This window comes from Phalacrocorax carbo, chromosome 2 (genome assembly GCF_963921805.1).
Source record: "Phalacrocorax carbo chromosome 2, bPhaCar2.1, whole genome shotgun sequence".
NCBI lineage: Eukaryota > Metazoa > Chordata > Aves > Suliformes > Phalacrocoracidae > Phalacrocorax > Phalacrocorax carbo.
Genome location: NC_087514.1, coordinates 141,918,525 through 141,943,521, shown reverse-complemented (window position 1 = coordinate 141,943,521; position 24,997 = coordinate 141,918,525). Strand labels below are relative to the sequence as shown.

General features: G+C 39.2%; 1 protein-coding gene across 3 annotated transcripts in view; it reads right to left on the bottom strand.

The window, feature by feature from the left end:
- The window catches only part of CDK6 (cyclin dependent kinase 6), a 141,125-nt gene that overhangs the window by 68,260 nt on the left and 47,868 nt on the right, over positions 1 to 24,997 (bottom strand). For all 3 annotated transcript variants that reach the window (XM_064444616.1, XM_064444617.1, XM_064444618.1), the window contains exon 4: positions 12,832 to 12,999. In XM_064444616.1, the coding sequence (XP_064300686.1) occupies positions 12,832 to 12,999 (168 nt within the window). The remainder of the gene's footprint in view (positions 1 to 12,831; positions 13,000 to 24,997) is intronic.

Below are 24,997 nucleotides of genomic sequence, written 5' to 3'. Positions count from 1 at the left end.
TACCCTCAGTGATCCTGTAGCTGGATCTATTTTTCTCTTAGGAAGAAACTTCTTTGCCATACAACTGTGGCATACCCTGTGCTTGTTTTCCATTTTCTCCATGCCTTCCACAGAGTAAAATTCTTCCTTTAGTTTGAGCGGGGGTTTCCCAATCCCAAAATGGGCAACAGTTTAACAAGCACAGCTGAATCTTTCTTTCACAGATACCTGTAATTATCACCTGCTCTTTCTCTCCACTCCTGTTGGTCCTGTATCTCATCTTTAACTTCCAGACTACTACCATCTGCTACCATCATTGAGTTATCCAAAGATGATACTAAATTCCACCTGCCAAACAATGTTTCAATTCACATATCATGATACTCTTGCCTAGGTAGCTTTTAACTGAACAGGGGATCATTCCAGCTGTCCCAGTGGATAAGCCATAAACATTTGTCCTTATGTACTACATGAAAGAAGAATATAAAAATCTTTTGAGGATGCATGTTTCTTTGCCAACAGATTCATCATGGTTCTACTTAGGACCACCCTTGCAATCAGAACTTCACCAAGGCACTCAATCTATCCTATCCTCAAACTTTCTCTCATGCAAATGACAGTGAAGATACTGTAGAGATTTAAGCACCTCTATATGTCTGGTTTGTTTGTTGAGTGGCATAAGTTCTTTCCTTACTACTGAGATCATCACCTAGGTCTGTGGTGTTTCTGTGTCAGTATTGGCATAGAACTGTAAGCTCTGGAATGTGTGCCCAGTATGAGCCAAAAAGGGTTTTGAAAGGGTTTTGAAAAGGGATAGGCAAAGGGAGAAGAACTGGCAACAACTGCTTCCAACACTGAAAATGAAAAAGTCTTACTCTTTTGTTTGCTTATACAGCTTTTAATCTAAAATAATTTTGCGATTTTGGTCAATGAATAAATAAACTTTCTGTAATAGGAACACAATGTTCCATGCAGGTGGGTGACTGTGGAGTTGTCAGTTCTGTACAGCTGCAAGTTTCTTGTCTTTAGTGGAAACTTCCCCATTTATAGGTAAAAGACCTCTTTTGGAAGCAACTCACCATCTACTAGGCATTCTTCCCCTGTTCTGCTGAACAGAATATATGTATTTTCAGATCATTTGTGCTAGGAATAAGGCAGTTAAAAATGTTTCTTCCAAAACCAGGTCATTTACCTGAAGTACAGGAGATGAATCTGTTCAGAATAGGAGAAAGAAATACCATGGACTGTATTTTCCACCAGCTACGCAACTTGTCCCAGCCAAAGACCTCTTGCTGTGAATTGCCCTCAAAGTTTTTTGGATAGTTTGGATAGTGTACTTCCCCCGTCCTTTGCACCAGTTTGACATTATTGCCAACAGTCAAGGCAAAAAACAAGTACTACAGCATTAAAGGTACTATTTATTCATTGTAATAATTCTTTTAAGTTAAAGGGATTAACTTTGGATGTTAATAGCCATACAAAATACAGTGCTGTCCATTTTCTTCTGAATCACAGGTAAGGGTAAATCCCAGGAAACGGCTGAAGGCACATCTCTGTTTTTACATATTGCTTCAAAACTTCTTTCCGGCTGGTCAACAATGAACTAGCTGTTTACACAACAGGTTTCCATGGTTACAATCTTGCACGGGGCCCACATGGTACAACTTATATCTTTGTCAAATCAAAAAAATATCTCCTGCTTCCTAAGCAGAGAGTCCCTACCCTTGTTATTCCCCTTTCAAATCTACAGTATGACCTCAGAACACAATCAGTATGAACTTGCAGGTGGTTGCTTTCCCTCCTTCTTTGCATCAGTTTTCTCCTGTATCTGTGCTTACTAGATTCATTGCTCACGTTCTGTAATGTTAGTTGGTTTCAATTTTTCTTTTTATCATTTGCTCTTCGTCACTCAGGATCAGCAAGTATTCGAAACTCATCCTGTTTCAAATCAATCTGAACTTTAAATGCAAAAATGTAGTGAGTCTTCAAATAGTATGCAGTCTTTTTTTTTTGTTTTTTTTTTTTCTTCTTTACTGGAAAGCTACTATAAGATTCCTATGTCATTACGATAGTTGCCCTGGAGAGCAGAATAACTTGCTGACTGGAAACCAATTGCCCACAAATCAGTTCTCCCATGTTGATCACAGTTTTAAAGGGTATTTTCATAGACTGTATCTGTAGAACAACTTTGTCTTGCATTCATTACAGAGATAGCAAAATCCAAAGCAATCATTATTTTATGTGCTAGTTTAGCTGTTCCGATTTGCACCTGAATTCCACAGACTCCATTTTCAAATTCTGTTTTCCCAGGTTTGCAATGGACAACTTCTGTGTGCATTTCAGAACAATTACAAGTTTTCTTTTCAAATCTCCTTCTTGAGTTTTTTAGTGTGTCTTATTGAGTACCTAATTTATGACCTTTCTGCACATTTCATAGAGCCAGTTATACATTTTAACAGGCCAATTTCAACCACTGCTACTCATCTGTCTGACCTAAACAAAAACTGAAGCCACTGCTTATGCCTCCAAGGTCTGACTTTCAGTCTGGAGGGATTTCCTGAATTATACTGGGAGTTTTTGGTATATACTAATATGTCCTGGCTGGTTTTGCATTTTTGAAAAGCATACTGCGGTCATCTTTCATGACACTTATATTTAACGGAATTATTTCTTAATCTTGGCACTGATGTCAACTTTTCTTGTTTTAGAAAGCAAATAGAGTATTTTTTCTACTTAACTACAAATGTAATTTATCAGATCAGATTCTCATTTCCCATTGTCTTTTAAACATAGAACTGTTCTCCTTGAGTTTCAGACAAGCAGATTCTGTGGTAGCTGTATCACCTTCTGATTCCTTTCAATAAGAAAATATTAAATTTCCATGGTAAATCTTACAGATCCCCAGAATGCCTTTGGCTGCTTTGCTTTACCTTGATTGCAAAACCCAATCACTGCTAATGTGTCTTGTCAGGCTCTGTGGTATCTACATGTTGTAAGAATGCAAGTGTCCTCCGGTGTCCCTGTCTTCTTCCTCTCTCTAGCTCTTGGTAGTATCCAAGCCCACTCAGATTGATGGCTGTCCTGAATATATATATCACGGCCTTATGGCAGATCTGAACAGCTGAGGCCGAATATAAATTCTGAAGCACCAACAGAGCTGGGCTACCTAGAAAGGCTACCAGAAGTGCTCATTTATGCTCCTTTTCCTCACCATTTATATAGAGTACAATGCTGAAGTCAGCTTCCCCAGGATTTTCAGTAGGCATTTCTGTTACTTGAGCTGCGAAAATATAAGTCTGCTGGATGCACATGATAAACAGACAGTCTCCTGACAGGTTCATTTTTAGGTCCAGGTGTTCACTTTACTTCCACAGTAGCGTACGTTTCTGTTTACTTTCATGTGCTGAATTTTCAGCTCAAGTCCTTGTTGCAGGTTATTTCTGTCAGCCAGTTCCAAGTTTATCCAAGCTTCTCTGGCATCCCATTTCATGGAAAGCCTTCTGACCAGGTTTTCAGCAGTCAGGTCGGTTGTTGTTTGTTCACTGATGTGACTTGCCAGGTTCATCCCATTTCCAGACGGGGAACATTACAACCAGACTTCCCACTCCATCTGGACTTTTTCAACTTGCTGATCCAACAAAGATTCCATTTTTCCCTTCAGATCATCTTTCATCCCTATTTGGGAAACTTCCAGGTTATCTTTTTGCTTCTTTAGTGGAGTGTCTCTCTGTTTTATATCTCATTTTAATTCTTTGTGCTTTCATGACAGCCTTTATATTAACTGTAGCCTCCTTCGGTTTATGAGACCATCTCCACTATTTGCTCCATCTCGTCTTAATAAAGCTAAGTAGCTCACCATTTCTTTCTTTGGAAAATGATTTTGCTCTGACATTTATGCCAATCCATCTGACCTGCTGAAAGCTGTTTCCATTCAGGGTGGAGCTCATGAAGTGCATCTCTTTGATAAAGTTGACTACATAATGAAATCTTGAAGGGGCAAATACAGAGATATGGAACTGGAATGGACTGCCTCAGTCATCAAGATTTGCCAACTGCATCACAGACACTCATCAAGCTCACTCTCAGAATCAGTTATCTTTCTTGCCTGCACACTGGTCCGACTGTAGGCTGCTTCAGAATCTCACTACTTGTTTTCTAACTTCCTGTCTAAAGTTATTTAAGCCCAGTTTAAACTAACTAGTTCTTATGCCACCGTTGTTTTTGTAACTTACGTTGTCCCCCTCTGGCTCCTTCCTGATGGTTTTAGACATCAATTGTATCTACTCTCATGATTCATTTTGTTAAATTAATTCAGGTTAATAAGCAGAAAATAGCGTCCCTGATCGTTAGACAGAAAACTGTCCTTCCCCATACCTGTTCCTGTCCAAAATCATCTCTCAACCACAGAGCAACTGAACAGCTCACAGTATTCTAGATGAGGTCCAATCAACTAATTTGTGTTGTAGCATCAGTATTATTTCTAATAAAGAATCCTACTTGTAACAGTTCTACATTTCCATTTGCTGTTTTCATGTATCTAAACGGTGACTCATAGCCTGCCTTGGTACCAAGCTATTTGTAAGATCCTCAAAACTGAGGAATTCACCTTGTAGCTCAATAATTCTTTTATCATAACAAATTTTCCTCTGGATTTATCCATGTAATTCTAGAAGATGGGAAGTCTAGAGAAATCGCATTTAATTAATTGGTGCCCTATAATTACTGAAATCTGGATAATCTTGGACTATTATACTTCTACTGTTTATCAACTGAATTATCTTTTCACATTTTGCAGGGACAAATGTATACAGCAATATGTAACTAATTTCTCTAATGCACAGAGCCAACTGCAAGGCCTTGGCCATCTGCTACCATTCAGCATATAATAACAAAGAATATAATGGAGTTAAATTAAGAATAGGAAATTGAAGGCTGGACATCAAGGAAACTTTCTGAGAGTGATTATATAGAGGTTTTGGAACAGGCTCCCATGGGAGGCGATGGAATCCCTATTTCTTGGCACATTTAAAATTAACATGGGCAAAACATTAGAAATGACATAACAGAGAACAATCCTGCCTGATTCACAAAAGGACTGGATGATTTCATGTTTCTTCTGCTTTTGAGCTTTAGAATTCCATGCCAGCAACACTGAACAAATACTAAATATTGTTACGCTAAGAGAAATTTCCTCGGGTGTACCTGTACAGGGGAATTTTCAAACAGAAATACCTTCTACAGCAGGACTTTGGCCAGTGCACAGAGAAAATTTACGGATACTTCCCTGCCACTGCAAAAACGTGTCAGCAAGTCATTTTTATTATATATTAAGCCCTAAGAGCATTTCTGTCAGCAGTGTACAGACACCTGCCTTCACTCAGGAACAGCATGAGCTCCATGGAGAGTATGCTATTTTCTCTGCTCCTCTTCCTCTGGCTGTCTCACATTCAAGTACCAAACAGGCCCATGCCTGCTTACCCTGTGTGCTCTGATAAGAGATTAACCTGAGGCTGTATTTTAGTGTTTCAGGTTGGTTTGAAATTATGTGGGAACAGTTTTGTAAATACACAGGGAGAGCCCTTGTCAAACAATCAAATTGTTTTTACAATCCAACCCACTCAATTATCTCTGGGAGTAGATGTAAAAACAGACCCGCTTAAATCAACAGAAAAATAGCACAAAGAAGATGTAAATCACTGGGCAGGGGAAATGCACCACATATTTTTATATCTGAAAACAGAAGATAGAAGTACGGTCACACAATAGCAGGAAGCTTTTTTGTAGTATAGAGAAAATATACAGTAGTAATTTTCTGCCTTTCTTTCCTCCTTTTACACCCCCCCCCTTTTTTTTAGCAGATTAAGCCCAGCCTGTTCCTTACAAATTCAATTCTTCTACATCCTAAAGTCTGTTCACCAGATATTTGCATGAAAACTGTAAGTCAGTACCATACCATTACTAGTAGTATCTACTGGATCTTCTTAAGTGAAAGAGAAGGAAAATAAAGGGAAAAGACAAAAGAGCATTTCACTTTATCTTCACATCAACATGTGAAGGCCTATTTGTACTGAGTACATTATTCTTGCACCAATGGAACTGTACTGCTGCAAAATAATACCAAACTTCTCCCAGAGGTGAAAAGGGAATGCCTCACAAAAGCAAAATTAAGACAAACCTAAGTAAAATCATCAGGTGTCAGTTTTAAAACAAAAGAGCTTTTCTTACAGTGCAGAAATTAACTGCCGCCCAAAGTATAAATGGTTGAAAAAGTAAGTAGATTAATTTATGGAGAATGAGTTCTTCAGTAATTATTATAGACAATGATCCAGACACAATCTCAAGCACTGGAAATTGCTAAATTTCTGATTGCTGAAAGCTCGTTCTTACTTTCCTTCCTAAGCATCCTCTGTTGGACATTATCCTTTGATAGTGCACAGAGTCAGCCTTTGGCTCAGCCCAGCACAAAACTCCTTTGTTCTGATACGAACTGTGCTCAAAGTTGTACCTTTTTTCCCTTTTCCACCAGCACAAGGAAAATTTATTCTGCAATGTTGCACTGGTGCAGCTGCAGGGCTGCAAACCATGCTCAGCTCCGTGTGGACAAACTCTGTCATCACATGATATATACTCTAATATTTGCAGCTCTGAAAGGAGTTTTCTGGAACAGAAAATATACTCATGTGGAGCCAATTTGCTTGTTTACTGTGAAATAATTTACTTTCTTTGAAAGATTAAAAGATAGGCTTTTAATGGTTTGTGATAAACCTGGGCCTGAATCAGATCAGAGGGTTGCATTCCCTGCATTCCTGACAGGTCTCGAGGGTGAGTTGTGGCATCAGCTGCGGAGGAACAGCACAGAGCCTTGAACCCAGGCCTTGGCACCGAGGGGCTAAAAAAACACTTCAAACATTGATACAGATACCCTTAGAAGTATTGTTAGAATCAGATACAGTAAGATCCTTAAATGAACCAGTAACTGGTTCATCTAACATCTTCAAAACAGAGTAAGTCAGCATGAGCTGCGAGGTTTTGAAAAACATTTCCGCCTTTGAGTTAGTTTAGTTATCTGAGTCCTCAGCTGAAGACTTCAGATGTGGTTTCATAACTGACTCCAACAAATCTAAGACTGTAGTGTCTACAGAGTGGATGACCCCATCTTTCTACTCACCCTCCCCTGCGTGTCAGTGCTTTCACTCATGTGGCCATGCAGTGATTTGCATCCGCTAATCCACCTGAAAATGAATAACTACTTTTTATGGGGCTTATTTTCAGTCAGACTGCAAGGACATGACTACAGCTGCCGATGCAAGGGTAGCGATGGGAGCATGCAGTCAAAAGCAGGACCATCCTTTCAGCAGCAGTAGAAATGTTACATCTCCTTATGCTGACTGTGAGACAGCACCCTTAGAATATTATCTCTAGAATGTGTTTCTGAAAATAACAATCTTGCCATAAATCCTCTGTCTCTCTATGAAAGCAGCTGGTACTGCTCTTCCAAACAAGTCTTAAAAACTTTCAAGTTTCTTACGATGGGCAGCAAAAATTAATAGTCAGTTTTGAAAATGATCTTATATGATCATAATGCAGATGAATAAAAGGAACTTCTATTCTAATTTCCTAACTTTGTCCACGTGTATTTCTGCATTGCCCTTTGATAATATTGTGACATTGAGCAATCTGTTTTTTCATTGTTATTTTCGTATAAATCTGAGCTTTCTTAGTGAACATCCGATTTGAGTGAAGTCAACGCAAATATATATTGAAATGTTTTTAGTCAGCTGTAGACTTCACTGTCAATGTGCTGATAGTGATTTTTGTTCCTAAGATGGCTCCAGAGATAAATGACTCATTTTATGCGATGGTGATAACTTTCCTATAGGGTGTTTGGGAGGATGTAATAAAGATTCCTTCAGCTATCCAGATGTTAAAATATCAGAGAAATGCACTCATTTCTTCACAAAGCCAGATACATGGACTTTTTATGCAGAACTCTGTTAGTATGGAAGATAGATTTTCCTTAAATAAGCCAACCAATTTAATCATACCGCATTCCTAAATAGCCACAACCTTGCAGCAGCAGCACTGACAAGCTCAACAACATATTTTGATCCTCTGGGTGTCTGTCTGTGACTCATTTTCCTTTTCAGGGACATTTTGGTGGACTGGAGAAATGCACCATGAAAGAACTGGAGATCAGGGCTCAGACCTAAGGTGATGTGCTTCCTCACAACAGTGAAGGCTCAGTGCATATCAAAAAAATGTCACTTCTACCTGTCAGAGGAAGGAAGATTCATGCTCTTATCAAATTATGTATGAAATAAAAACTAGTGAAACTGTACTGATTCCATTAGGTCACTCTTTAACACAGCCCAGATTTTGACTTTGATTCACTAGAGGCAAGTGCTTGATTAATTTTCACAGGTCTACTCCTATGTTTGATATTAACTGTGAACTGTAGACAGATTGCTGAATCAGGTCCATTTAGGGACACCCAGTGCATCTCAGGTTAAAGCTGTACTGCAACAGTCTCTGGGTCTGCTGGAACATACTCAACATAGGAATGGACATACAAATAAATATGTGGATTTTGGGAAGAATAGTATCATGAACAGGTGGCCATAAAAAAGAGCAAAAGAAATCCCCAAAACAAGGCAAAGCAAACAAAAGTTCTTTGACTGTGCTCTCAACTATCATATTAGCTCAGATCAGTGTTTACATTCACATTATTTACTAACAAGTGGCATTTATTAGAAAATTACAATGCAACAGTGGGCAGAAAACAGGAAAACAGTAATTCCTCTTTGGAAGAGGGTTTTTCTATCTTTTTTTAATTGTTGTTTTTGTTGCTGTAACTAATTTATATATTTATTTTTACAAAGTAAGCCCAGTTAGTGAAAATTATTTTATGCTCCCTTGCTACTATACCAACAAAACGAAATCCAAGTTCCTGCATGATGTGACATGTAAACCATTTGTGCTGAAGTGACTGCCAGAAATGGATGGAAAGTTTTTATCCTGAAGAAACACTAAAATAAAATGCTAGTGTAATCTAAAATTATTCACTGACAGTAACTCCAGGATTTTTTGTGTCTTCCCTTTTTAACCATCAATTTAGTTGAGTCTGGTATACAACAACTTAAGGGCATCAGCAGAGAAAGTGATGTGTTTTCCCTTCTGATGATCAGTAAATCTGAAAACCACTGGGTTTTTTTTTAAAGACATCATAAAACAATTTTGTTTGCATTTCATGGGAAAAAAAACCATCAGTGGTGCTGCCATCTAAGGTAAAGCACACATGTTTTCAAAGAAAGTATTATGAGTGTGTTACAAACACTAACATTTTGCCAGTTTCACTCAGATCCTGGTGCAGGTCAGGTTTTAAAAGCTGGGCAGCCTCAGTTCCACCTAGATGCTGGGATCACAACTGTGTGCACTTATCTCCCTTAGCATTCTTGTGTGCCATGATTCAGCTTCATTTCCTTTCTTTAAGACAGTTAGAAGCCAACAAATAGATAAATGGTTTATTTCTCTTTCATAATGTAACTTCAGATTTTCCAGAGAGCCACTTGCTCCTTTGCTCAGAGCAAGTGAGAACTGAGTAGCCATTCTTCTGCACCAGGAAAAAAAGTGACAGCTTTTGCTATCAAGCTCTAAAATTACACAGTCACATCAATCCACTCCCTCTGTCCTATGGAGCTTCTCTGTTGTCACAAAACCTATTCAGAATTTCCCCAAGGGCTGAGACCAGCACTTGAGAAAGAGTCTAACTTTGTACGAAACCAAAAGCATGCAAAAGTAGGTAGGTGGGACTACCTACCATCTGAGACACCCCCGCCTGACCTCGTTCTTTCTAGTGCTGTTATTTCAGACCTGTATCAGTTCCCAGTCTGACCACAGCTGGGAGTAGTGATCTTCTCCCTGCCCCCCCAAGCCTGTGTAACATTAGTTTGAATCTTTTATTTATTCACTGACAGAAATATCAAGAGGTTTCTTTAAACGACAGCAATATGCCCAGATGACTGATCTGCCAGAAGGATTCTTTAGCACTGTGGAAATAACTGGCTATCAGAGGGAGACTGCTTTCAAGTTACCATTTGCAGCACCCAGAGTACTTGGGCTGGATCAGTTTTTACTGGATTACTTTCATGGCAAGCTCTTTTTGTCCCATCTGAAGAGTTTCTTTGTGAGCAATGAATGTGGATGCATCTTGGGAATGATCTGATACTTCAAAAGATGATTCTTGTAGTTTATCTTGCAGTAAGCTTCTCTTCTGAAGGAAATGCTGCAGAGCCCTTGTATTGATCACAATGATAACGCATGCAATGTGCCTTTTATCACTGGGCTGTCTGCACTATCACTTTTCAATATAACTCTGAAGCAAATCCTTGCAAGCTAGGACTTCTATTAATTGAGGTATGTGTAGATATATGCTGTCTTTCATAATGCAACATCTTTTTCTGCAAACACTTCAAAACAAAGCTGGTCCTGCTGAAGTCAATGAAAGTTTAGTCACTGTCTGGCAAAGAACTGCAATTTAGACTATTTTGGGAGTGGTAAAGTCAAGAATATATTCATGTTTAAAAAACAGAAGAGTTTTTTTACAGTTTTGTTTCTGGTACTGAGTTTCAATGGAGAAAAAAAAAGAGAAGAATTTGCACACCAAAGCAGCTAGCCAAAGGTAAAAGTTACATTTAGAAAAGCAAAACTGATGGCCTGTGTCAGCTAATACACATTCAGTAAAAGTTTCTAACCAGCACTCTGTCTGTAGGAGCAATGAAGACTGACATTTAAAACCATACCACATTATCACATTGTAAGCAACACTCCCCTATAGGTTTCTACATACCCAGACAAAAGTTGATTTTGGAGGTGTTAAACACTAAGTGTTTTAAAACCAATAAATTTTTAACTTGAGAAAGCCATGGTCATAGCTGGTTTTTTAATAAGAAAATAATGATACACTAAGTACTAGGTGTGAAAGCCATTATTCATGCCTATGCCCATATACTTTATTTGTCATTGGTCACTGAATAATTCAATTATTTTAATACTCTTTAACATAGCTGCAATGACAATTGAATGCTTGTGCAAACACAGTACAAACTTGCATGTGGACAATCCCTTAGTCTGAATGACTCGTTCACAGCAGCTCTAAGGGTACTAGCTAATGGGTTTTGCAACATGATTTCTAGCATGCAAGTGTTAGATACTAGAGCATATGTACATGCTTCGCATAGCAATTCTGGCAATGTTCTGTTACAAGCAGGTCTTGGTATGTTTTTGCCTCAGTAGATGCACTCTATTTCTGGGTCTTCTGACCTTCCTTCCTATGCAGGAAGAACTCCTGCTCAGTTCTGTAGATATTTTTTCCTAATTTTATGCAGAACTTTTAAAAAATGCCCTGCCAGAAGCCTTACAAAACTCTGCAATGTTAAAGAGTTTTATGGATCAATAGAAATACTCATTGAAGCTGTCACTGACTGATAACTGGGAAATAAAAAATTACAGCAGTTCAGCAAAACCTTTATCTCCTTTTCTTCAATGCTGTGTTACACCATGATCAATTCTCACTGACCTCAGCAGAGAGATTCCTCCAGCTCTGGTTAGACTACATCCTACAGGCAACGAAAAAAAACAGCCCCAAAACACAAGTTTACATATGCTTTATGCAACGAGAATCTTTCCTATGTTTAGCAAGGTGATGATATAATTTTCTGTTGCTTCCTGCCTTCATTCACACTGAATCCGGAACAGAGGATGTCATAGTTACATCACATAATGATAGGAAGACTCTTACAGTAACTAATAATAACAACAGATTGCTTTTTATCAATGTGAGCCAGTCTAATTTCTACAATATGATGGAAAATGCAAAGTGGACTCCTTTCAGTTTCTTTTCTCAGCAGATGTCCCTTTCCTGTCTCTAGCATAAGTGATACTGTCATGGCAGTTGTGATACTCAGAATAGAAAATGGCAACAAAAAAATTCATGAGCAGGCTACAAAACCAAATGACACCCAACACGCATGCAGCACGGTTACTCTACAATACACTTCAGAGATGCTGTGCCAAGGTAACAGCAGCTGATTCTGGGGGCAGGGCCAGCAAGCGTGGAAACAGGGTCAAAAAGCAAGGAACTGGCAGGGCTTCTCTACCAGCATTAACGCAGGAGAGGGCCAGACCTTCAGCGATTGGGCTTATGTCTGAGCCAAGGACAACCAGGAGAGCTGCTGGGAGAGGGGCAACAGTGGCAGGGGGTGTAGGGATACTGGACATGCTCTTTAACAGCTGGCTTGAGAAACTGCTGTGATTTTGTCTGCCAGGTCCGCTTGAGCTGCCTCCAGCCCAGCTCTATTTGGAATCATTCAGTAACATATGGGAGCAAGCACTGAACCCATATTCATGGAGATGGAAAATCAGAGGCATGACAGTGTGGCATTTTCACAAGTATCTGTATTTTTTCAGGCAAGATACCTGGGGATCAGCAGGAGTTTTATCTTAAAATAGGTACTTCAGAAACTTTCACCCTACCTGTCTGGCTTAATATGCAAAAGAATTCAGTATCACAACAGAAGCGAGACCGACGGAGTTTCAGAAAACCAGCACATACCTATCCTTAAGTAATCAGTCATGATTTAATTTAGAACCAGTAATCAGTAATTGATTACTTGTACAAAGTAACCACAACAACTTCAATCCTGGCTGAAAGGCAATTGTTTTGGAGACACAAGTAACTTCAATTGCAGAGATGGTTTTAGAAGCAGCATTATAATATTGGATAAAAAGCCAGGAACATAGAGAGTAAAGTACACTGCTGCATTAAAAGAAAAACAAAAGCCTCCAGAAACTTACCACTGAGGTAAGAGCCATCTGAAAACTGTAGATTCTTGCAAGGCCAAAGTCAGCTAACTTTATCTGCCCGCTGCTGGTTACAAGGATATTTTGGGGTTTCAGGTCCCGATGTACCACACGATGTGAATGCAGAAAATCCAGTCCCCGAAACAGCTGAAGCATCATATCCTAGATATAAAGAAGAAATCAATATGCAGTTATCAAGATAAGGTGACAAACAAGTGAACTCCCTGTCATAATCTGCAAAATTGATTTAATAAAAATTGACTTAAATATGTGTACAGGAGACAAAACTAACTAGTAATATAAAATGGACAGGATGTTGCTACAACCAGCTGACTTCAACAGGTGTCCTTATCAAGTTAATGTATTGTTTCTAGTTGAATTATTGGAGGTTGATTGATAGAAGTATAAAGACTGGTCAACATAGTTAAAAGAAATAGCAAAATCATGTCTGTAAATCCCAGGACAACTTCAGAAGAATGCTGTCCAAGTAAGAAAAATACACAGCAGCTTTTCACTCTTAACTTTATACCACACCACTTTGCATCTCACAAGTTTCTGCTTTGTCCTGCCCCAGTGAAGTGGAATTTTATCATCACTTCAACAGGCACAAGGATTTGTTTCCATCAGAACTGTTTAAATTACAAATTTGCCAGAATTTAATGTTATAGAGGGAAAAAGTATACTTGGCAAAACCTGTTGTATAGAATTTATAGAATAGGACACAAACTACATTTAGATCAAAGTTTCTCATTAAACCAGTGTAATAATCGTAAGTAACAGTTCTCATTTACCTTCTATTTTGTTATAGTGATGCAAACTTCTATGACATTTCCACAGCTGAAGAACTATTTAATTTGTACTGTTTTCACATTAATCTTAGTAACGTGAAAGGAATGAACCAACAGACTCAAAACCAAATACTAGAAATCCCCTGAATTCCAAATTAGAAGGATACTGTCAACTTGAAAATTATATTTGCAAAACAGGCATTTACAAGAAGATGCTGCAACAAGTAAGAAACAAAAAGGATAAAGAAGTTGTTCATCTTTTGTATGCACTTGACTTGAGTTCATGAAACTCCAGCTCTGTGTTTGTCATTTCATTTTCTTCAGCTCTTTTGAGCCTGAAAAGAATGGAACATTCAGTGCAGGGAAGGGAATTATTTTCCAAAATTGAAATCATGCAACTTAGAGTGGTCTTGTCTCTGGAACATGACATTATTATGCACATTTTTTAATTTTTTTTGAGACCACATTTGGAGTACTGTGTCCAGTTTTGGGCCCCCCAGTTTAAGAAGGATGTGGAACTGCTTGAGCAAGTCCAGTGGAGAGCTACGAAGATGATCAGGGGACCGGAGCATCTCCCTCATGAGGAAAAGCTGAGAGACCTGGGTTTCTTCAGCCTGGAGAAGAGAAGACTGAGGGGGGATCTCATAAATACCTATAAATATCTAAAGGGTGGGTGTCAGGATGATGGGACTAGGCTCTTTTTGGTGGTGCCCAATGACAGGACAAGGGGCAATGGGCACAAGTTGGAACACAGGAAGTTCCACTTAAATATGAGCAAAAACTTCTTTCCTGTGAGGGTACCAGAGCAGTGGCACAGGCTGCCCAGGGAGGTTGTGGAGTCTCCTTCCCTGGAGACATTCAAAACCCGCCTGGATGTGTTCCTGTGCCCCCTGCTCTGGGTGTGCCTGCTCAAGCAGGGGGGGTTGGACGGGATGATCTCTAGAGGCCCCTTCCAACCCCTGCCATTCTGTGATTCTGTGATATACCCTTTGCATAAGCCATGCAGCAGGGTGTCTGCCAATCCTGTTATTAGCAACCAAAATGATCTTGGAGAGGTGGATAGCATGAAACATGAGAAAAGGAAAGACGGGTAAATGGAATTTGATGGTCTTTGTTCTCCTCTATGGAGAAGAAGGCATGTTTCAAGTAAATATTCAAGGCACATTATTAAAAAGAATTATATCTGAAAATGGGTTTAAAAATAGCTCAAAACATTCAACTTGATAATATTGCTTTGGCTGAATGCACTTTTAAGATACACTTTATAGACATTGCTATATAATTTAATACAAAATTATTATTTTCAGATAATGTTCCATGACCATCTTTACAGAAAGTATTATAAAATGTATTGATATTAAGGCTGGAAGCTCTAATCTGACCTCTGATAAAACATGGCCATGTCTATATATAGCCTATAATCTGTCTGCCAAACAATAGTAACAGTGGGCCACTCAGAAAGTAATCAGTTTTTGTTTGAAGACTCTGATGATGGAGATACTACCATGGAATACGGATGCAGTGATAGCATTTAATTATTATCATGTCTGAAGGATGGTGGCAGACTGAGAACCCCATTCCCTGTTAGCTGGTGCCTTTTATTCCCTTTACTTCTCCAAGAAAAATTGAGATTTGGTAATTTTGATAACTAGTATAATAGGGCTTGCACCTTTAAAACAAAGTGTATTGAATCCTCTTGCATTTATACGATTTTCCTTTGCAGTTCATAAATATGTAGAAGAGCTAGAACTACAGCTCTGCAGGTTTCAGTCATCAGTAGAATTCATACATGTCATATCTGCTCCCTCTGTGCTTTTATAATTTAAATCAAATCCCAACAGTCTTTGGATCAGTCTTGCAGATGCAAAGAACACACCAAGAACATTAAAGTGCATGATTATCTTAAGTATGTACTTAATGCTTTCACTGAATTTGGGGCTTATTTTTTTTTATTCCAGGTAGACGTAATACCAGATAAAATAAGAAAATAATTTAGAGAACTTAACATTAGTCAGTAGACTCCGGCGAGTCCCTTTCTGGTGACATTTCTGTATCCTACTCATTTGTCAAGTATGTAAACTCATTCCTGCAGTTACCAAACTTACCAAGAATATTTTTTTCCTACAACTGATGATGGTTTTGTTTCGACTTTTTTCCTCAAGCTCAGCAAATGCAATTCTGCTCTGCTAGTTGCAAGCTGCAAGCAATGTATTCAGTTTCTAAATTCAGAGTCTTCTTCCAGGCACAGATAAGAAAAAAAAATATATTTGAAAATGGAAACTGGTATATCTTTCCCTCCCCCCCCAGGACTCAAAAGAATAATATAATTTACTGGAGTTCTCTTCACACACAAAAAATCACGTGCCACAGAAAAGTGTACCAGGAAAGTGTAAATTTAAAAGGTATTAGAAAGCAGAAGGAAATCTGGGGGGAAAAGTGCTATATTTCCTCTTCCAGGAAATTCAGAGTTAGTTCATACAGTCTATTCTCTAGTATTCATTTTGGACTGTTGATTAGGCTCTTTTGCCATCCCTTATTACTTACTATTACATGTATGAACAGATTTCAGTTAAAAATTATCTTGGAAAAACTGCGCAAAGGTTCATGTATGTAAAGAAGGGCACTTTGATGTAAAAACACCATTTGCTATTTGTGATTCATTATTGTCCTGTTTTTAAATTCTCAGCCAGTTAGAAAAAGAGCAGAAACCAATATCACATGACATAGGCTTATTATTATGCCCTTTAAATACAGAATACCAAATTGTGCAGCTCAGAATTTGGCATTTGTTTGCACAAATAGAGTTAAATAGATTTTCAATATCAAAGCAAACAAAGAGAGTTTTTAAATTACTTTTTTATCAGTAATGAATGATTAATTTTGTGCTGTACATAAGCATGGTCAAAAACCATTAGGCCTCACGTTTGGAAAATTACTTCATACTCTTAGTCTGCCCCTTGCAATAAACATCAGACTCAGTCTGGGCTCTGCGTTTTCTTTGATACAGTAACTAATATCAGAAGATACTAACCTTTGCTAGCAAATTAGATAAAGGCTGCAAACATGTACAAGCCAGATCACTAGCTAATTAAATCAGGATAATTCACTCATCTGTCGGAAATGCATCCATTTTTATTAGTGATGATTACCCACCATTATCTCAATTACCAAGACCTAGAAATAACTGCAAGACAGTCTTCATGTGCCTCAAGGATTAATTTGTTCCATGTCTGCTTTTCCCTGAGAAATTTTCTGTGGTAGTTATTCAAAAGTTAATAGAAAAATCGTCAATTCTATTCGGCAAACAAGAAGATTCTCGCCTCAGCAGATTTGAGAAACTCGAGCTCTAATGAGTCATGATCAAACCTCTGCTGATGTCTCTCAGATATTCTTTGGATATTGTATGTTTTCAAACATAGACATGGAATAGCTCCTGTTTCAGATCAGAGATTTCTGCCATGCTTCATAAAACCTACAATGGTTGTTGCCTAAGTTGAAGATATATACATTATTCCACTGTGATTACTTTCAGATATTCATGGGTTTAGAATGTTTTCCCTTTTCAGGCTACATTTTCAATGTGGCCTATGCACAAATCTAAAATATTTATCTGTAATTCAGTTGAAAACTGAGCTATTTTGGGATGCAATGAACAAATACACTTTCTTTAGAGGCAAATACGTAGCTTTAATTTTGTAGAAGCCTCCTAATGGAAACAGGAGCAAAATTTGTTATGGAAATGCTCCATCTTTTGCATGTCCCACCATATATGGTATCAATGATGGCATTGCTTAGTCTGATATTTACTGAATTTATCAGCACTGAATGTCAGGACCAAGTTATGATAAACTTTTCAAGCAATACCTTATTATGTCTTGGTCCTCAACAATACAGAGAAGTATGTTCCTGCATATTCTGCCTTTGGCGTCAGTGAGGATGGGGATAGGCTTGGGTTAGGCTGAGCAGCTGCTGTTGCTGCCTCTGCCAAAGGCCGGCTTCACAGCTCACATTTCCCAACTCAGGGGGAGCAGGAGCAGAAAGCCTTGATTTCCTACAGACTTTTGTCTCCTCCTTGTCCTATCCCCTCTTGACCCTATGCTTCACTCTCCGCTCTTAACCCTCCTCCAGCTTCTGATCCATAAATCCCTTCCAAGTCATTGGTTTTCAAAACACCACTTTGATCCTTTACGAGTCACCCACCATCTTGACTTCCAGCTAAAATATCTGTCAATTACCTGCAGTAACTTACTCGTTAAGACCAGCCAGATTCTCTGTAGTGCTCTGCCTGCCTAATCCAAAAGAAGGTGGCATGGCTGTTGACCAAACAATTCAAGTATCTACTCAAAGAAAACATGAAGTACAGGGTTGTTTTGGGTGTTGGCGCCCAGGTGCTGGCAGACGGGACTGCAGGGGCCTCTGTCAGGGAAGACCAGGGGCTGCCCTGTGCCAGACAGATGGTTCCAGCCATCTCCAAGGGACCCACCACAGGGCACAGCTGGGCCCATCAGCCAAGGTGCTAGTGCCTCCGTGAAAACATATTTCAGAAAGGGCAGAAAAGGCTGGAGGGAAAAAGGAGGAGGGAACAAAAGGAGTGAGAAACAGCGCAGGGAACACCAAGGTAAGAGAAGGAGGAAGAGAAGAAAGAGGAGGTACTGCATGGTGGAGAAGATATCCATACTGCAGCCCACAGATGATCCACATTGGAGCAGGTTGATATTCCTGAGGGAACTGCAGCCTGTGGAGAGGACCTGCGCTGGGGCTGGCAGAAAGTGTGGGGAAGATGGAGCAGCAGAGAAGAGCTGCTCTGGACTGAACACAACCCCTCACAATGTGCGTCCCTGTGCTGCTCAGGGTGGGGAGAGTCAGGAGTGATGTGGAGCCTGGAAAAAGGCAGGGGAAGGTATTCTTTGAGTGTTTGCCTTTCCACCACCCCCCCTCCCCCCCGAATTAGCAATTAAATATCTATCTTAATTGGCATTAAACTAAGTTAATTTTCCCCAAGGTGAGTGCATTTTGCCCATGATGGTAATTGGTAAGCAGTCTCCCTGTCTTTTCTCAGCCCATGAGCTTTCTTGTTCCTTGTTCTTCTCTATTTTCTGTAGCCATCCTGGGTGGGAGTCTGGCTGTTGAGGTAGGCTAACCTGCCACCATGGTAAAGGTATAGATGCTAGATTTTGACTTTGTAACGGAGGACATAGTGTGATGCAACCTGAAGGAAAACACCAAGAGTAATATTCCTTCAGAGAACACATGCACCCAGCAGTAACATACACATATGAACGGCTGCTCATTATGTGAAGCTCACATTTTCCCTCGGTTGACTAGTATGTGAAGAAAGAAAAACCTTTAACCAGCTTGCCCTTGGTCATGGTGATAGGAGTTCCTAATACCAGAGAAAGTAAGCCTGTGGAAGCCCACAAATATACTCAGTCGTATCACCAAATAAAAGCAACACAGTACAGATCCTTGTCAACTACAACAGTCCCTAAATTTGTACTAACATACAGGCTTTTTATGTCTTTTTTTTTATTATTATTTTAACCTGCCTACTTTCCTCTTCCCACTCAATTTCTGTGCTAACATTTTGTAAAACACAACAATCCTTTGGAATCTCCTAACTCTTCTCCTGCTCCTCTATGGAGTATCTCATGCACCTGCACAATGACCTGCATCTTTTGCCTAGAGTTTCCATCTATCTGTAAGTCATTCGTCTCTTTTTGCTGAGCTGAATGGAATGTCCCTAGTTTGGATGGCAGGTGTTGGTTGGGATACTCGTCCTGAACATTTCCTGTAGGAGTATTTGCGTAAGAGAGAACCTCAAGTGTAAACAAAGGGGACGAGTTTTAGACAGCAATGTATAATGAATCAGTCAAGCTAGTTTGATGAAAAGGCTCACTGCCTCTCACTGAACAGCAGGACCTTCTCTGAGCAGAAGAGGAGCAGGACGAGGCCTCCCTCTTATCCTACAGGTTTATACAGAACCCCCAACCATCAGATAGCTTTCATTTTAAAGGGTGTTTTTTAAACATGCTGGAATGAAAGTTTAAAGAGTTTTCAGATTCTCTGGGGCCTATTTTTGAAGCAGAATAATTAGAGCACTTCTATGGTTATACTTTGTAACAAACAGTCAACGTTAATTAATGCCAAAAAAACAATGGCATTCCTGAGGAATTACACAGTACAGATACATGAATAGCAAAAGACATGATTAATGTTGTTACACTGAATCCCAAAGGCATTAGTAGTGACTCCCTGTTAAATGCAGTGATTTTTAAACCTTGTCCTCGTGCTGGGTTGGGAACCCATCACACCAGCCTACCTAGAATGCCATGTCTGTGATGGTGGGAGCACAGAAGCAATTTGCCACAGCCTCTGGAGCTGCAGGTTTCCCTTCTCCATGCAGCTGGCTGGGCGCAGCGGCTGGGACACAGTAAGAGGCAGATAGATCCCTGCCCTTGTGCCCTTTCCCTTCTTCTCTCAGGGGAAAGCTATTCTGATCGGTCTCCCTGCAGGGCATTCAGATCAGGGAGGAGGAGGAGGCTGTACTCTTTGCCTTTACCTAGCCACACTACAGCCTCTCAGGATTCACCCATGACTCAATCCAATACACACCCAGAATATAGAACTCTTACTTTCCCTTATATTGGATACCAGTTTATCTCGGAGTAGTCCTATTGCTTTCCATTAAAGTTTTCACAGGGTAAGGGTCGGCCCTCAGAAAAGAAGACTGCTGTGATACTCCTGTCAATTAACTAGAGAGTGCCAAGAGAACGTGAACTTCACAGCATATTCAATTTAAATATATTCACTGTTTTGATAAGAGAACAATAAATCCAAACGACCCATTCACTTAGTTTGCATTAATCAACCTTACTGTACAAGATAAAATGTTAATTTTCTGTTCATAGAATAAAATGCTGTGCGGAGACAAAAATACAGCAGATTCACTTAGTGTATTATTAGCAGAAGGGAACCAATATCTGCCAAGCTTATGCAAGGAATTGGTCTAAAAATTGTTGGTGTTTTGTATGCTGCTAACCTAAAGGTAAACAATTTATTGAAAATTAATTAACCATTATATATATTTTAAAATATGAAATAAATACTCACTTAATTATTTTTAATAGTAAAATTATTTTATTCCTATCAAAGATACTTTAGTACACTCACAGTAGATTAACAGATTTTAAAAAATATATTCTGATAAACAGTTTCTAATCTATTTTAAACTACTTTTGTAAGAAAGAAAGCACAGATCAGACAAGTGATTCTGGATTGTCCAATTGTTAGGATGAAGAACCCTACAGACATGCACACTCACAAAAGTAGGCATGTATGTATTAATGCATTTTAGTGTTTTGAATAATCCCATTGAAGGCAATGTTATCCATGCTAGTCCACTGCAAAAAAATATAAACACTGACATTAGTATAGTTGGGTTGTTTTGGGTGGGTTTTTTGTTTGTTTGTTTGTTTTTTTAATGGCTAGAACTGTTGTATATTAATTTAAGAGTTACAATACCTGGAAGACAGGAGACTTTAAAACGTTGTTTTGAAGACTATTTTGGTTGCGATTAGAAGTAGTAAGGTAACCAAGATTAGAAAGTCCTAAATAAATTACTGAGGTATACAATACTCAGTCAGTCAGTTAATAGTCAATCTAGAAAAACTTGCAGATGTTACTATTATGCACAGACCTGACTGTATATCATCATAGAGTCATGAAATCATTACAGTTGGAAAAGACCTCTAAGATCATCAAGTCCAACCGTCAACCCAACACCACCATGCCTCCTAAACCATGTCCCCAGGTGCCACTTCTACATGTTTTTTGACCACCTCCAGGGATGGTGACTCCACCACCTCTCTGGGCAGCCTGTTCCAATGCCTGACTACTCTTCCGTAAAAAAATTTTTATATGTCAGTCTCAAGCAAAAACACTGCAACTGTGCACAGATTCAGGAAAAATGCAAAATTTTAACTGAATTATAAAGGTCCATGGTGGTCTTTGAAAAAGTTTGAGGCTTAACAATGCTATTGCATTGCCATAAGCTTATGACTGGTCTTTATGTATGTATGTAATAGCTTTCAATATACCAAGGCACCATTTTCCTTTTATTGTCTTGCTCCTGTTCATAGACTGAATTCAATTCATGGCCACCACAGCAGGTTTAACATGTTCTAGTCCTTTTGCTTAAAATCAAACACTGCTCCTTCTGAGTTAGAAGGGAACCACTGAATTTGTACCCCCCAAACACCAGTGCTCACCAGCAGCAAAGGCGACGTAGCTAAGACTAGATTAACTGATGCACCTGATTGTATTCAAGGAGCTGTTCTGAGTAAACTTCTGTCTGTCCTCCTTAAAATAGAGACCTGGATTAATATTTCAGAGGTCTTTAAAAGTTTCAGTCTTAGTACATGTCTGTTTTACTGGTATGTTAATACTCCCAGATTTTCATACTGATCTCAGTAGTTGTGAACCGAAGACCAAATTCAGTATATAAAATGTGTATTTAACATCTGCAGGATACATACGTACATACACGTGTATAGCCACACATGTTGATGCATTTCATTTTGGGCAGATCAATATTCATTTAAGTGTCTATAAGTCCTTTCACATCAATTTCTCATTTTATAGCTCAACACCTGTAAAGTCAGTTTGCAGTACAGATCTCTCAGGTTTTACTTTATAAGCTGTTATTTTTCATATTTTATAAGAATTTTCATGACTGAAAAGAAACCTATGTAATTATTGTCCTACTTACTTATTTTCAGTGATTTAGCGTACCAAAAATTCCTATCAAAGTGGAATTACCAGACATGCAAATGAAACACATAACATTTTCTATCTGGCTACTGGTATTTTTAAGAGAAAATACATGCAAATTAAATGAGAACAGGGGAATTTTCTTTTAACAATTTGACAGAAATTGGCAAATTTGGCACTGTTACCAAGACCTGTCCCGGCTGTGAAATTTTTACAGCAGGTAAATGCAACTTTGTGATTAACAATCTTTTTCACTGACCAAACCTTTCCACTCTTTGTGGAAAAAAACAATACAAGGCAGAGCTCTTAACAGAATTTATAGATCTGAGCCCAGAGAAGCAAACAAACAGATTTTTTCCCTGTATCTCTGGATGATATCATAACAGTTCTGTACATCCCCTAATACTTTCTGGGAAACTTCCTTTCTTTTATTACAAGCTTTTCATAAAACTGTAGTGGAGACAGTAGTCTCTCACAGCACATCCTGGTTTGACAGTTGTTACCCACTCTGTTCTTTTATTCCTCATACCATCTGAAGAAGACATGGGGACTAAAATGAACGCAGAAATCCCCCAAACTCTTTACTGGCTCACCCAGTTGGTAAGCCCCATACAAATGACTTGAAATAGCATATGTAATTGGTATGCAGGGCTCTGAAGCCCCTCTGGCACATGTCTGGGGACTGACACCAGTCAAAATTTGGTATCTAAGCATCACATCAGGTCAAGCTGGATAGCTGGGGCAAAGCTGCAGTTTGAATTCTGGAGTTTTCATGTAATTCCAGCTTCTTTAATGGTTATGTTTCTCAAGAAGGCACGTCATCCTTCCTTTGACTGATGCCATGAGCCTCTTCCTTCTGGGGTAAAACCCAGGCTTTCACTTGACTAAGTCAATCTGTTCTGGAGCACCGTGTATACTCCCCTATCTCTATCATCTCTTAGTAAAGCTTAGTGCTTTCAGTTTTTAAAAAAACATTTTTGATTGCTTCTAGTAGTATGTATTTCCTTCTCTCATCGTGGGACATCATTGCCATTTCCCCTTCATAGACTTTGCTTCTGCATTCCCAAGCTGTATTTTGGGACATCCTAAGCATATGATCACTTGTTGCAATCCTTGTGGAAGCTCTCCTGATGTAATCAGAGAAATTAGTCCACCCAGAAAATCCACAAAGCTGGATGTCATTCCCTTTAACTGCTTCAGTATGCTTCTGCGAGGAGTTCACAGAAATCACTGTCTCACTCCCTGCCAGAATCTACAAACTACAGTAAGTTATCAACCACCGTCGAGTCGGTTCTCCTCCAGCGCTGATCACACTGGTCCTTATGAAGAATGGTACCAACAAACAAAACCCCTTCCCTAGAAGAGAACACTGTTAATCAGCACTACAGCTATTTACCAGCAATTTTGTGATGCTGTTGGTCATAATAGCTCTTTTTAATTTACTCAAACTCCATGAAGGGTTAAAAATATGGCATATGTTGACAGCCGACACTCCTCACTAACAGGAAAGACACGTTGCTGTGGGGCCCAGATCTCGGCTTCTCCTTCCCTGCAGCTGTCTGTGGATAGCAGCTAATTGTATCCACTTGTTTAACCTCGGGGATAACGTCTGCAAGGGACCAAGTGCCACAAGCATACTTTTTTTTTTTAACGGTCATTTCCTCTCTGGTGTAACTTGCATGACAGCATGTGACAAGCAGAAATTAATGGGGACACTGCTGTGCCAATACCTCTTGAATTGCTTTGACACTGGCTGCAGGCTGCCTGCTTGGCCACCCAGCCAAGACCTCACATGAAACGTGGCAAGGGGCCCACAGCTCTATTCACTAACAAGCCAGCTGGTCAGTGATTAGAAAGCTGAAACAATGCTGTGCACATACATCAAGAAAAATACTTTACAAAGAGCTTTGGACTTAGGAGGTAAAGTCTCCTAGAAGAGTAAATCTGGAGATTTATCTTCTGGGGGCTGCTAACTTAAGCTAACATGAGGGATAATGTGGAAGGCCCTGGAAGATGACTGACTTACATTGCCACCTGAGCACAAGAAGGACTAACCTCAGAATTAAGACTAACTTCTTAACATGCTCAAAATCATGTGCAAACAGCTTAGACCACATGGATTCTGGTCCAGAGGAGCATTCAAATTATGTAAATACATAGAGATTTATGACAGACTACTCTTCCTAATGGTCTATCAACACCTTGGCAACATTACTGACATTTCTGCAGAAATTCTCATTGGATTTGTCTGCAGTGTGCCATCAAGAAGGCTGAGATTTGTTTATACACTGATACATAACAACAAAGGATGAGACTTTGTAAGTATCCCAGGGGATATGGATGACCAGATCTCCTACACCCAAGGCAGCTTTGAACATTTCAGCCAAGACTTTTTTGAATACTGTCAAATCCTTGCCTAGACACAAAAGGCTCAAGAAGACTGTTCCTTTAATTTCTCTCTCAGTTGTTTTTTTAAACAGTATCTACCAAAAATGCACAGGTTCTTTATGAAACACCTGTGTGGCAACAAGAAGGTAAGTTATGTTTTTTTGAAACTGAGAAAAAAGCAGTAAATAGGATCCTATAGATTAGAAACCCAAACA